The sequence below is a fragment of the Pocillopora damicornis genome, chromosome 4, assembly GCF_964200805.1.
Source record: "Pocillopora damicornis chromosome 4, jaPocDami1.2, whole genome shotgun sequence".
Taxonomy (NCBI): Eukaryota; Metazoa; Cnidaria; class Anthozoa; order Scleractinia; family Pocilloporidae; genus Pocillopora; species Pocillopora damicornis.
Window position 1 is genome coordinate 14,785,176 of NC_142673.1, and position 14,229 is coordinate 14,799,404.

Genomic DNA, 14,229 nt, shown 5'->3' on the forward strand with positions numbered 1-14,229 from the left:
GGTCGATATGATTACTTTGGTTTTCGGACATTTAATTAATGATATATTGATAACTTGTCTTAGATCGTACTTGCATTTATTTTGTCACTCGCTATGGAGGAAATTTTTTGATGAATAGATTTTTATGGAGACTTTTCCCATTTTGTAAACCGTTTACTCCCTTTCTTCGCTAAACAGTTTTCCTCCTTTACCAGGAATCTGGGGCCATTTCTGTTTTTTACTTATTAACGTTTTACGATAAATCATAACTCACGCCACCCTGTTAACATATCAGTTAACCAATCGCGTCTTGGATATCCGTGTTTTCACGCGGTTAAGGTCGTTTACATGTACTTACTTCGAATCCGTTTAGGCTTCTTATGATGTCGGTCGATGCTTTTATGACAAGCTGAATAGTAAACGCATTTTGAATGGCTCTTACGCATGATATATTGGAGAACAGACGCATGTATGACGTCAAAACTAACAAATTTTTGCTTTTTTAACATTTAAAGCAAATAGATTCCGTGTTGAAGCGGAACTTGTTCAGCAACAGATCAGAACAGATGTCAAAATATGTTTAGAACATTAATCACATACTCGGCTGCGCCTGGTGCTCTTACAACATTTTGATGTCATCTGTGATCTTTACTGTACAAACGCACGACAACGCGGAATCTAGTTGCGATGTATTTGCTTCCTTCCACGTCTTACGACGCTCATACTGGTACGCTGTAGTTAAAGCAGCATTCGCTGTAGTTTACTTATATATTTTTCAAAACAGATGGAATGACTCACTGGGAAAAGGAGAAGTTGAAGAAAACCCCTCCTACAGACGATTTTTGGTGGAGTCCGTATTACCGTGCTCCTGCTGCGGACATCGAGATGACCGCATATGCCCTGATGACTTACATCCTTCGAGCTGAAGATGACTTATCTCTAATTGGCGACGCCATGTCGATTGTTAGATGGCTCTCTAAACAAAGGAATGCTCTGGGAGGATTTTCATCCACACAGGTTATAGGCAATTCTATGAATTATAACCAAGCCTCTTCATGGAAGCGAGGATAAACAGGGGAAGTAAACGCTATAGGTCAAAGAAAGGTGTCGGTGGTTTGTCTTCTATGACAATTACCTTGAAAGTCTTTTTGGATTAAAAAGGGAGAAGTTTAAGATGTGAATACAGCGAAACCTGGGGAAACGTTGCCCCCCAAAAAACCGCTTTCTTTCATCCTAAGAATTTCGCCAGTTTTTTATATTTACGATTCCTGAGTGTGTAACATCTTCGGCATGTCATTTGAATGTAGTGCTGGGTTTAAATTAACAACGTGACTGAAATGTTGTCGAGATTTCCGTTTTAAGAGGACGCAAAAGTTTGTGATTTCATGCTGTTGTTCTGTAAGAACCGAACTACGTATGTACAAAGTTCTTAAACGCACATGCTGCGCTATTCTTCTGTTCATCCGATATTTTGTTTCGTTCTCGTTGCTGTCGCCGTCGTGGTCTTCTCTAAGTCCCTATTCCCACGAAAAAGGCGATGTTTGAAAAGAATGAACTCGGTAGTAACGTTGTTTTCATGTTTGTCAGGATACATGTGTAGCCCTACAAGCCCTTAGCGAGTATGCAAGGGAGACGTTTACAAACTCCTCAGACCTTACTGTTCAGTTTGGAGGAGAGAACGAGCAGTTTAGCCACACATTCCGCATCACAGACAACAACAGGCTGGTGACACAAAAGGCTGCGGTAAGTAATTCTTCGCCCTTCGGTTCTTCAACATTTTGGTGGGCTGAACCTCTTCAGTCTCACGATGTTAACTTTGTATGAAATCTTGTGAAAATTTTGAGCTATTCAGCGGAATGGTCTTTTCACTGTTCGATTTAGAATTGTTTTTATTTTTTGCGCGAAGAAAAATAATGTTGTTATCCCTTAGGTTCCATCAAGTATTCTTCCCCTGAAGAGCATGCTCGTGAAGGCTGACGGACAGGGCTGTGCTTTAATGCAGGTTGGTCTGATAAGCTGTTTCATCAGACCTTTTAATCCAGTGTGAATGAAGTTCTTTTATATGACTGAGTCCATATATAAGTAAAGCTGAGAGGGAGCAGGTATGATGCAGTGTAGCGAGCTCTTGGTGCCAACCACTGTGGCCTGGGTTCGATTCTCGAATTCCGTCACCTGTGGGGTGATTTGTTTCGGGTTCACGTCCTTGTTTCGAGGATTTCTCCGAGTCCGCCGCTATTTCTTTTGTTCGTAAAAACCAATGTTCCAATTCCACCTCTAAATATGTATAAATAATTTTCACCTTACAAGTCGTTAAATTGTTGTTATCATTGTGATAAGTATTTTATCAGCACAGTTATCGTGGTTGCTATCGTTGTCATTACTGTTATTATTATTATTATTATTATTATTATTATTACTATTATTATCTTTATCATTACCATCACTCTGATCATTATTATCTTTATTTTTATCGTTATTCTTATGAATCAAATTCTCAAAAAAAAAAAAAAAATCCCTCAAACTCTCCTATGTCTTGGCCTAGTTTTCAAGCTGGTAACTGATAGGCATTAAATCCATCAAGTAAGAATTTTTGCAGAAATATATCAAAATCTATAGGGAGACATTACAACTGATGTTGTTGATATCTGTTTAGGCGGACGTATCGTACAACATCCCAGATGTGAAGGAGAAACCAGCATTTGACCTTAAAGTCACCTTGTTACCATCGGATGATATATTCGCTCCACTGTCAACAGAAACCGGTGATCCTCTGTGTTTGCCTTTGGATTTTTCGATCAGTGCCAAGTAAGAGTCGAGACCAAATCTTTAGCCTTTTGGCAAGCTTTCATCGGCGTTGCCGTACGGGCGTTTCTCGCAGTGCCAGTTATAGTCTGCTTGAAGGCTAAGCAGTTTTCGGTTGAGTTTCGAAACTAATCCGAGATTGCAGATCAAATGGACGCCAGGGGACTCTTATCATAGTTCTAAGGGGACCCTTTGAATTATGGTTCTACTATCCCTGGTTCATATCTGCCACCCGTCTCACCTACTATAAGGATCAATAAGTTAGAAAGCATCCTCAGGTAGGACAGATAAGTCAGTAATTTTTGAGTTAAGGCAAGTTTGTGATGGTGTTCAAGGCATTGTTTATTGTTTGGTTAAGGTGGCTGAGAGAAGATACATCCAACATGGCGGTCATTGATGTCAAACTAGTATCCGGTTATCAGGTTGATGAAGAAAGCTTAGACAGAGTAAGTTTACACTTTCTAACTAATGTGGAATTTTAGTCTCTCCAGTGGTGTGATTTCTTGTTTCTAGGTAAAGAAAGCAAGCGCCTGAAGCGAGCGCGTAAGAACGAGCGCATAGAGCGTGAGCTTCCTTACTTTCTCGTGATCCAAAAGATGATTCAAGAGACAACAGTAGGTCTGGGAACAGACTATGGAAATATTGGCTTTAAAAAGAGCAATACCTTGTGAAAATCTTGAGAACGTGGAAATGATAATCAACCACTGATTGAGAAGTTAAATTTTATGGAAAGAAATTCACACCGAGTAGTTTAAGCCTTTAGTTGTGACGATCTGACTTTTAGTTCCCTCTTTTAGCTGCCAGCTTTTGCTTTTTTTGTGTTTTTTTTTTTATAGTAAAGTTAAATGAATTTGATGTTATATCGAGGCAGCATTTTTTGGCTGGTAGGTTGGTCTATTCTCGTCGCGAATAATCATGCTAATCGCATGACGAGGCTAGAGGATCAACTTTATCCTAATTGCATTACAGCCTAATTGTGCTGTGTTCCTAGGCTATAAGTAGGTACTTGCGAGATTTAACATGAAAATTGCTGGCTTTTGTAATGTTTGTTTCCCATATAATTTTAGCTCACGAACCAACCCAAGCTTGGCCTGAAGCGATACGAGATGGAAGGTCAACACGTGATCATGTACTTTGACGAGGTATGTGAAATTGATACGTATCAGCAAAGTGATCTTAAGAAATAAAACTCTTTTAGCCAGTCTGCGTAGCTTTGAATCTCTTATGACCTCAGTTTAGTATATGTGGATAGGCATTTTGAATGGTTTCGTTGCTAATAGCCGTCGAGAAGCTGGCGTCAACGCTTTTGAAAGACAACGCCAACGAATTAATGAACCATTTGTAATGAAAACAAAGAAATAAAGATTGCTTTTCTTGACTTCAGCGGACAATATTTGCGGACGATATAGTTCTTCTGTAGGCCCTCTCCTCTCGAATGGGTTTTAGTTACACGCAAGATTTATGAGGTGTTTGTGTCTACTATACATCGACTTAAGCACCTGAAAAAGTTGATGAAAACGGCGCTTTTCGAAAATGGTTTCTAAAGGATTGTCCTTTGAAAACGCTCCTCTTTTAACTCCTCACATCCTAACATCAGTATGCACATTCTCCCTACGGTTCTTTTTACATTTCTTATGGTACTGACAAGGAGAATTTGTTAAACAATAAAGAGTTCTTTAAGTTGGTGGTCATTTCCTGTATTCTGATAACTTTAATGTTTTTATTTATTGGTGATAATATCCAGAGAAATTAGATGCTAGTCACCCTTAGGGTTTTAAAGGGTTAGGTATGGAAAGAAGACCACAACGGCTTCGAAAAACAACGAAGAAAATAACCTATCCTTGTAAACTTAAACCGGTCGGAATTTGTTTTAGAGAGAATTCGTCAGTCAAGCTCAATAGGATTTAAGCGTTACTAACGTTGTTTCGTTTGGTTTAGATTGACAAAGTTAATTTCTCGTTCAAAATCTTCCAATCGTCTGTGGTGAAGAATACCAAACCAGCTTCCGTCACAGTGTATGACTACTACGAGACCGGTGAGTGATCGGCTTTAGTTATCCATGCTTGAAACACGCAAGGGGCAGGGTCACAACTCTAAAATTGATTTGGTTTAAAAAGTGTTGTTCAGTTCAGACTCTAAAAGTTTAGCTTCTGAAGTCAATGGCAGGCCTTATAGTATTTCTCAAACAAAACATGATAGCTTAGTATGGACTAGAGGGACGTCCGTGTCTTCTAGAATTGAAATTTCACTAGATTTACTTATATACGATAAAGTGTTATGCACAGTAGATTGTAGAGCCCAGGAGTAAGAGTTCATCTTGAAGTGTGGTCATCCATTCAAAGAAAGGTCTAATGCACGAACTCCTTTCAACGATTGCTTTTAGAAAGCTACTTAATTAATTCAGAACGGACGTTTCACGAAAGATTTTTCTGCAACTACCAGCACCTCAAAAAAAACTTTCTCACTACTCTTACATAACCAGAGGTGCCAGAACGACTTCACCTTACCAACAGATCGAACTGACCAACCCACAGTGATTGGTTTAAGTATCATAGCGCACTGACCAATTCGTTTTCAAGAACCACACTTTTAAAGTTCTAGGAATGAGCAACTCGTCACTAGACTCTGATGAGAACTTCCAACCAGCCTATCGAAACGACAGTCGAATTTAGTAAGGGTTTATTTGGAACCAGCATAATGACCAGCTCCCACTTGTCATGTTAGCTCAGTTGGTAGAGCGCTACACCGATATTGTAGAGGTCATGGGTTTAAATCCCGTTCAGGCCTAAATACTTTTTCAGGCCTCATTTTCACTACCGCTTAAGTAGTGTTCATTACCGCGAAGATCGCTTTCATGTTCACTTTTTCTCATATACAGTCATTTAATTCAGTTCAGTTGGCTACTTTCAGTCCTGATTCTCTTTTCTCTTACAGATCTTTCCGCTACAGTGATGTATAAGATCACAAAGGACATGTGTGGGTTGAATCCTGTCGGTGAGTGGTAGTGGTCAGATGACCATGTGTTAATATTCTTTGTAGTATCCATCAGCGAGAATTACAATTGAATTGCCACACCAAATTTTAACTAACATCGTAAATTGTTTTGAATTGTTTAACATCAAAGTATCAGCTGTTCTTTTAGGCTGTTCAATTTGTATAGATACTAGAGAAATTTCTTTGGCAATTTGGTGTTAATAAGCACGAGTAAATTTTTCAAAGACAACAAAATTGCACGAGCCCGTAGGGCAAGTGCAATTTGTAGTCTTTAAAAAATGTACAAGTGCTTATTGCACCAAATTACAAGAGAAATCATGTTATAACTTGTTAATAATGTACATTAAAAAACATCACAGAAAGTCAAGACAGACGAAATTGTCGAAATTTCGAAAGCGTGTGCGCGCTATTTGTAATTTGGTCTTGTGTTACAATTTTGCACTCCTGTTACATGAGAATGCACTCGTTTTCAGCCAATCAGAAGCACGTCATTTTTTTTTCATGTACATTGTTAACATGGTACCTTGAAACACACCTAAAACACCCTTACTAATGTTAGGAACGAAGATTAATTTAGTAGCTGTCTAAGTTAAGTCGTCTTACTTCAACCCTATTTCAATCAAAGAGCTCTTCATGGGCCATATTCCATTGAAATTTGGACCCACCCAAATTAACAATTGTACCCCGGCTGGTTCATAAGTCAAACTTGATCAGACGTTCCATAGCCAATTACGATACAGTTCCAGGATGTTTAGTGTTTTCACCTGAAGAACTAAATATTCACCCCAGGACTAGTACTTAAAGTATGGTATCTTTTATCTGTATTTCTGTAGAACAACCTTGAACTCAAATGATGTGGACTTGAAGTGCTTGTAGAGCGGTTGTGGACTTATTAAGATTTATTTGACGATAATTTGTAGTAGAAGTATTCTCCTATTCACGTTAACAAATTATTCTTAAAAAAGGTAACCAGAAATCGGTATAACTTTAACCAAATTATACCGATTACTTAAATCAGAAATTATATTTTATCATCTACAATGTTAAAGTTTTCCTTAAAGTATCACAAGTTTTTTTAATGATTTGATAGAAAAACATGAGCGTCAGAAAAAGTGTATTTGGTGAAGCTGAATAAAATTTTTGGCCTTGGTTTGCAGCCTCTTTGGTTTGTTTTTGTAATAAAGATGAAAAGAGAGTTCATAAATGGTACCAATCCAAACGCGCTAACATTTTCGGTTTCACAGTGAACTCTGTCGAGGTGTGTTCATAAATGGTACCAATCCAAACACGCTAAAATTTTCGGTTTCACAGTAAACTTTGTTGACTGTGTATTTTCGTGAAATATTGACTGTCGTTAACTTTAGTCGTTGGCAAGGTTTTAATTATGTATTTGGGACACCCAAGGCAGTATCATATCAAATACTTAGAAACTCGTCGGAATTATTCCTCTGCCTTTGTTATTTCGCTTTCTCGTTCGTGTCTGAAAAGATGGTACAGAACACATTTTCTCGCCTTTTAAATTTTAAATTGGGAAGTGTTTATCAAAAAAGAACAATGCTGCTGATTACAAACAACGGAACAATTTAGCTTTCTCTCCCCTGTGTAACTTTTATGTTCGCTGCGTTATTTTGCAAGACAATGAAACTTAACATTCACATCCGAATTTGAATGTTGATTTGCAGCCATTGGAGCAAAATAAAAGAGCTAAAAAAATGCCTTCGCGAAGGAAACTTAGACGAGTGCTTTATTAAAACGTTGCAAAAGCTATCTTTGTGGAGGCCAAGACGCCTTTAAAGGGATGAATATAACAGTTCTCCATCATAAAAAGACTTCGGCAGGCCATCATGCCTCTGGTAAGAGGTAAGGACACCATTCCGTGTAAGCGCATTTGAACAATATGTTTGAGGCTCGCTTTCCTAAAACTCTTTCTTGCTTTAAGCGCTTCGCGAAAAATGCTCTTCAACAATTAATTGTTACATCTTTGTTCATGAATTCCACATAGAACCTTGGATCCAGAAGATTTGACGTTAGTTAAGAACTGGTAAAATTGCAGAGACAAGTTTTTTAAAAAAAATTTAATTTGTTGAAAAATAAGATCATTTTATTCATGTCCCATTTGGTTGATCTGCTCTGTCTGGTCTAAAAAATTTGAATTCGGCGAGCAATTACTGCATTTGAATAGTTGATTGCAGAACACAAGAAGGGTCTGTATGCATAAGTTAGCACTGTCTAGACCAATAGAACAAGAATCTTATTTTATTTGCACAGTGTTGTACCGAATAAAATTTGCCCTGGTAATTGACTGGAATTTTCACGAATTTATTCGGTTCAGAAATTTTGTGCAAGTATAATTTGAGGAATTTTATCGGTTCAAAACAGAACGTTTAGTAGTAAGACATGAGACAAGTTTTTCCTTTAACTCTTATCCTGTCCAATAAGTGCGTGCCGTGATAAGGAAAGACGGTGTATCGTCTAATAGCGATTGTTTATTTATTATGCATGAACGAAACGTGTTTTGAGCAATAAGCGTAAGACGATCGCCAACCACTTTGATTATTTTTATAACAATATGTTTTCTGTTTTTCAGCTTAAAATGATAAAGCTTAAAACAACTCAAGCGACCCATTTACAAATTGCGCTGAGATATTTCATTTCCTAATCGTTTCTAGACAAAAGCCGAAGCATATGTGATTTAAAACCGATAATATAGTAAGCGAAGTAATTAAAACAAAATGGATAGAGAAATAAATCAATTTAAATCTTCAAAGATAGTCCAAACTCGCTCTTTATCAGATACCGACTATTTAAATGGAACAAAATTACATTGAGCATTCATTTGTTACTTTTTATGCATTTCTTCCAAGTTTGCAAAAAAAAGGCTAAATTTACCAAATCGAATTTCGACTAAGAACACCGATTCAAACAATTTATCTTATCTAAAGCTTAAATTGCTAAGTTTGATTTAACTATTCCTGCCTCAGTATTATTTGGACAGACCTTCAAACTTCTAGATTTCACACTGTGAAATTTGAACTTCGGGACTCACTAAGAGTAAATAGATTGAACTGAATTCAATTGAAGAAAACTGTAGTAGGACTAAATTCATATTATAAACAAGGGAATTAGTTTGGACCCATGGAATATTTGAAAATTCTGTTTTTTTGTCCGTGTTAGCGCTTACCTTTATGTTTGTTTTAATGTTTGCTTTTCGAGCAGCGGATATGAAAAATGGTTATAACCAGAATTTTATCATCGGACAAAAGATCTTCACTGCAGATGTTTTATTTTCTCGTTAAATTTTTAATTTGTAAGGCACATTTGCTACGTAAAAACGTTTTCAAAAAGACGTCAAACTGAGTTTCATATTTTCATATTTCTCTCTTGATTCATCGTGGAAATTCTAGTCAGGATTCGTGGATTTGCTTTAAATTTATACTTGAGATTATTGAGGATCAAAACAATTTGGATAAATTGTTTGTTTCAACGCAAGACCGTTTACTCTGTTATACTGTCAAGGTTTAAAATTCAACTAATAATTTTAAATGTGTTTTGTTTCGTGGTGCGTCGTTGTTCGCGGCAAGAAATGCCATTTGTTCGTGTTGTGTCAGTGAGGAACTTTGTCGCCGGTTATTAAAATCGCCACCATTCTTTTCTTGAATGGCTGCCAAATTGGACAAGCCCATCGAAAGGAAATCCATTCTCATTATTAATCATCTTCACCTGTCGGCTGTGAATAAATATATTTCCCTGTCTCGGTTGGTGTGAAAGCCTTTCTGTTTGGAATAAATTACTTCGCCGCAGGATAAATAGTCGAAACTTTGGGATCTGTTACGCCGTCACGGAAAACTTTCAAGGTACATTTTCTTTTAGAGACATTCTCGAAAAGGGAAAAACTTATAATTCAGCTAACCATCGTCGTGAGTTGAGGATCGAGTCGATTCGGTAGCTCTAGCTGAAGAGGAAGGGGAGTTTTCCGTTATTTGGAATCGTTTGAAAACACTTTCCAATACTTACGGTTACTTCTCATTATCAGCAGTTGGAAATTCTTCAAACCACCAATTCTTTCCTTTAGACGATCGATAACACCAGCGGTTTCAAGTTCATTTGACAGAATTTCTTCCGTGAAAATGAGGTAGAAACTTAACACTTGCGGCCAGGAAAGTTTGATTTCGTATGCGTCAAAGCCAGTTGGTGGTGTGAAGCACCCTGAAAGGATAATCAAACTTTAAATAACCAGACTCCTGTGACTTAACACCTCAGATACCAACCACCGGGTCAATATCATTCATCTTGGTGGGAGACGATCGAGAAGCTTTTCATGAGTTGCATGTCCCATGCATGATCTGAACACTATTAGCTGTCAGTGTATGTGGAAGTTGAAATTCTACGCGCCTTACTCGCTGGCAACGTTTGCGCAGGCTGAGATCACTGTTTCGTGCAGACAGCGGACATTGACTCAACCAAAACAAATCCCCTTTTGATCTGTCCTCGACGCCTGGAAGAACAGGCGTTTGATGCAAAACAGCCCTGGCGAAGCAAACACCGCAAACACCGTACGCACCAGTCATGACGGACAATCTGGCCCTCGTCATAACGTTCGTGTTTTTGTCAGCTCTAATCGTCGCTGCTAACTTGACAGTTTGTGTTATTGTTTATCTACGAAAGAGCATGCGGACTTACACCAACGGGTTCGTGGTATCGCTTGCGTTCAGCGATCTTTTGATTGGAAGTGTGTTAATTCCTGCCGCGCTGGTCTCTCCTCATTCAGTCGAGATGGGTTACTTGATTTCTATCACGCTTCTGTCAGGTGTTTTTAATCTTGTTTCTGTGACCTTCGATCGCTACGTCTCTGTTTTAAAAGCATTGCAGTACGAGAATATCATGAGGAGCGCTTTTAAAGGAATACTCGTCGCAAGCTGGTTATTTTCCTTCATTATCTCTTTAATCCCTCTAATTTGGGGAACGAACACGACCGTGCTTGCGCATAAGATCTACGTTGTCAGCGAAATTGGACTGTGCGTGTTACTACCCTACGTGTTCATTTTTGTAGGATACGTACGAATCTTCACGCAGGTGAAAAGAAGTGTCGAACGTGAGAGAGCCATCACTGCCTCGGTGAGGAAAAATTTACAACGGAAGAGCAAGATTTCTTCAGAGGGAAAGCTCGCTCAGGTCTTTATAATAGTAGCCGTTATGTTTGTTGTAAGTTGGCTTCCTATCCAATATATGACAGTCGTGCACGAAATAGGACGTCCTGAGCTCATCCCGAACGATCTCGAAATCGTTTCGTTATTTACGATCGCTCTTGGCTCGCTTATAAATCCACTGGTATACTCCTTTCTTAAGCCGGACTTTCGTAAAGCCATCCGACATGTCTTAAATTACCGAAGAGATCTCCGCCGAGGACGTTTGAGAGGAAGTTTATCAACGCCGGCCAGTTGCAAATCACAAACCATAAATTCGAGTTGTAAATCGCGTCTTTCCCAGAAAAACGATACTACTTTTGTGTAGTCATCTTGTAAATCCACAGAAGACCGGTTGCATGTTGGTGATATTCGTTTTGGACATTGTGCACAATATTGGTTGGTAAACATAAATTTAGGATAACAACTTCCTTTCATTCATTCTTAAATCTTAAAGCTCGGAAAACAACAGTTATAGACTTTGGGGTTCTGCAAGAGGATCAGTTACCTTAGAAATTTATACCCCTAATTGAATTATTTTTCCCTCTCCCCTCTTAATACTTTATAATTCGCCAAAACAATTTCGTTCCAAGAAATTTACGGAGTTTTGTTTGTGTACGTTGGAGGCTAGATTGAGAAAAACCTTATTTATTCAATTATGTTTCGGTTTCACCTCAAACATTCAGGCTTCAAAAAAAAAAAGAAAAAAAAAGAAAAAAAGTCATTGCGTAGGGGTCAGAAGCAGGGATTATTTCCTTATAAATTTATGCCTTAATTGAATTATATTTCCCTCTTAATAATTTATTATTTGTCAACTTTGCGTGAAGTCCACGATATTGTACGCTTTCTTATTTATACTGAGTTTCCTCGGGCTTTTGGCCAAGAAACAAGAGCTAAAAGCTTTTTTTTTCCCTTTTAAGAAACGCTTAACGTGGTGATTTGGGGATCAAAATTAGTCGCCGAAGGAAGTTCACTGGCGTTAATAACTTTACTCGCCCTAAAATTTAAATAAACTTCTTTCAGGTGATGACAATTTCGGGGCTATTTCTATTATGCTCGTCTATTCATCATTTTTTTCAATTATTATGTTTGCCACTGAGAGGACTTATTCACCAAGGCTACTGGCAAGTTGTTTGTAATATACCAGCCACAAATCGATGATAATTTGCTCATTACAAAGATCAAGTATGATCTATATCAAAGTGTTTTGAAAAACATTTCCGGATATACCCCGAGCAAAGACTGTGAAAAACAAGAAACATCAACTACTTTGTTTTGATGGTGCAGTTCATCCAGTTTATCTTATCCTCGTTTTGTCTATCGCAGTAAGCTCCTTTTTTTCCTTTTTTTTCTGAAAATGAATAGCATGCTGTACGTTAAGTCAATGTATGCTATCTAAATTGAAAATGCCAATCACAACTGGATGATACAATATTTTCTTCAGAAGAGAGGGATATATCATCCGTATCTTCTGCTCTGGCGTAACGATACTACCACTTATAGTCTAGCAAGGACAGTGTTTTTGTTTTGTTACTAGTTTATCTTTATTTGTTTCAAGAATATTTAATTTCAACTAGGGTCCTATTGTAATTTTTTCATTCGGTGCGTAATTTTCTCCGTTCTAGACGTCGCAAGTTTTTTTTCTTACAAATCACTTTTTGTTGTAATAACCACATACTTGTAATAAAGGAAATTTGATAAACGAATTTTTTTTTTTTAATAAACTAACACCCCATTCACACTAAAGGTTAAACATGTTTTCTTTAAAAGCTATTTTGTCAAACAGTTTGAGTTTGTTTTTGTTTTAGAAGCTTTTTAAAGTAATGTTTGTCGCCGACTAATTTAGCAAATTGAAATAACAAGTTAGGGCCTGTTTAGATAGAGGTGGGGAACCCCAGGAAAGTGAGGTAACCCGCTCAGCTGTGGTCAAAAAATAGCCCGCCTTTACATACAATCTAACAACCCTAGGATTCCGGAGTGAAGTTTCTCGAGGTTGTTGTCGCACTTACAATTAAGGAGTTTAAGATGTCACCACGGCGACGTGTTGTAAAACGTTGCCGAAAAAACGTAATTTATTTTCCTCTAAGATTTTCGCCAATAACCGTTAACCATTTTAGACGGTACAACGTCTTCACTTCCGCTTCCGCTCAGTGTTGAGTTCAAAATAAAAACGTGACTAAATCGCTATCGAGGTTTTATCACACTCGTGTTTCGCAAATTTTCACCCCGGCTGACATGTTTACCATCTACCCATCAGACCTAGCAAGCCACCTTGTTCACGTATAAATGTGAACAAGGTAAAATAAGCGATCATATATGGACAAGCGAGTTACCTCACCTACCCCCCCCCCCCCGAGGTCCCCCAGCACCATGTACACAGGCCCTTAGAGGAAATGTGAATCCTATGGAAAATTCAGGATGTCTGTTCTCTTTTGTTAATTTTCCTTCAGTTCAACTTGACCTGACTGAACATGGTTTGGTGGTGTGAATGGGTTTTTTAAAACTCCTTATGAAATATTGCCTCGTACTTAATGCTCAACCCATGAACAGATAACAGTAGGTATTATTCCAAATATTTTAATCAGTTTCTGGCTTTGGTTAATTTGCCTATGGTTGCAGGTTGTCTAAGTTGACTTATAGAATATTTAGTGTTTTTTATTTTCCATTTAAGCCATTTTGGTATTACATAACATCGCTGCACACGTGTTTTTAGTGTTTTGGCTGATTCACAAAAAATGTAGTTTTGTTACGCAACAAAATTTATACGTATTGTGACCTGAACACATAAAATATGCATCAAACGTTCACCCTCTGACCCTGTAAGTGACTTGAGGGACCTGTCATCATTTTTCGCCAGGGTGTGAGAGAGAGGGGGGTGGGGGGTAGTGGTCGGAGGATTTTGGTCGTGTCACAATAAAATTTACCTAATCCCTCTGTGGCATCCTAATGATCCCCCTCATTGGCAGTCAATTTTCTCTGATCCCCCTCAAGCTCCGTTCCCCCTAGAAACCTTTCTTTTTCACTTTTTTTTGGCCTTCGAAAATTCCCACGTAGTCTCTAAAATAAAGAAATTTCAATCCGAACTTCTTATATCAGTTAACCCTTTAACTTCCATGAGTGACCAGGACAGAATTTCTCCTTACAATATCAATACAAAACCAACCAGATGAGTGACGAGAATTAAGAAAAATATCAAATTGGGGATAATTAGTTCATCCAATAACAAATTCTCTGCATTAACATTATACAAATTGTATAGCTGACAGTAAGG

At 37.9% G+C, this 14,229-nt stretch overlaps 2 protein-coding genes across 5 annotated transcripts in view; both read left to right on the forward strand.

Annotated features, from left to right (window-relative positions):
• LOC113675685 (pregnancy zone protein) overlaps positions 1 to 6,925 on the forward strand; it is a 41,857-nt gene extending 34,932 nt beyond the window's left edge. For all 4 annotated transcript variants that reach the window (XM_027192281.2, XM_089202907.1, XM_089202908.1 and 1 more), the window contains exons 29-37: positions 764 to 996; positions 1,567 to 1,722; positions 1,910 to 1,981; positions 2,633 to 2,784; positions 3,140 to 3,227; positions 3,849 to 3,923; positions 4,720 to 4,816; positions 5,716 to 5,775; positions 6,609 to 6,925. In XM_027192281.2, coding sequence (XP_027048082.2) covers positions 764 to 996; positions 1,567 to 1,722; positions 1,910 to 1,981; positions 2,633 to 2,784; positions 3,140 to 3,227; positions 3,849 to 3,923; positions 4,720 to 4,816; positions 5,716 to 5,775; positions 6,609 to 6,619 — 944 coding nt within the window. In that variant the 3' untranslated portion in view covers positions 6,620 to 6,925. The remainder of the gene's footprint in view (positions 1 to 763; positions 997 to 1,566; positions 1,723 to 1,909; positions 1,982 to 2,632; positions 2,785 to 3,139; positions 3,228 to 3,848; positions 3,924 to 4,719; positions 4,817 to 5,715; positions 5,776 to 6,608) is intronic.
• A 256-nt stretch (positions 6,926 to 7,181) lies between these two features.
• Positions 7,182 to 12,660, forward strand: LOC113675693 (adenosine receptor A2a). The gene has a single exon (XM_027192287.2). It carries the CDS (start codon positions 10,342 to 10,344, stop codon positions 11,284 to 11,286), a length of 945 nt encoding a protein of 314 aa, XP_027048088.2. The 5' UTR covers positions 7,182 to 10,341; the 3' UTR covers positions 11,287 to 12,660.
• The last annotated feature ends 1,569 nt before the right edge of the window (positions 12,661 to 14,229 follow it).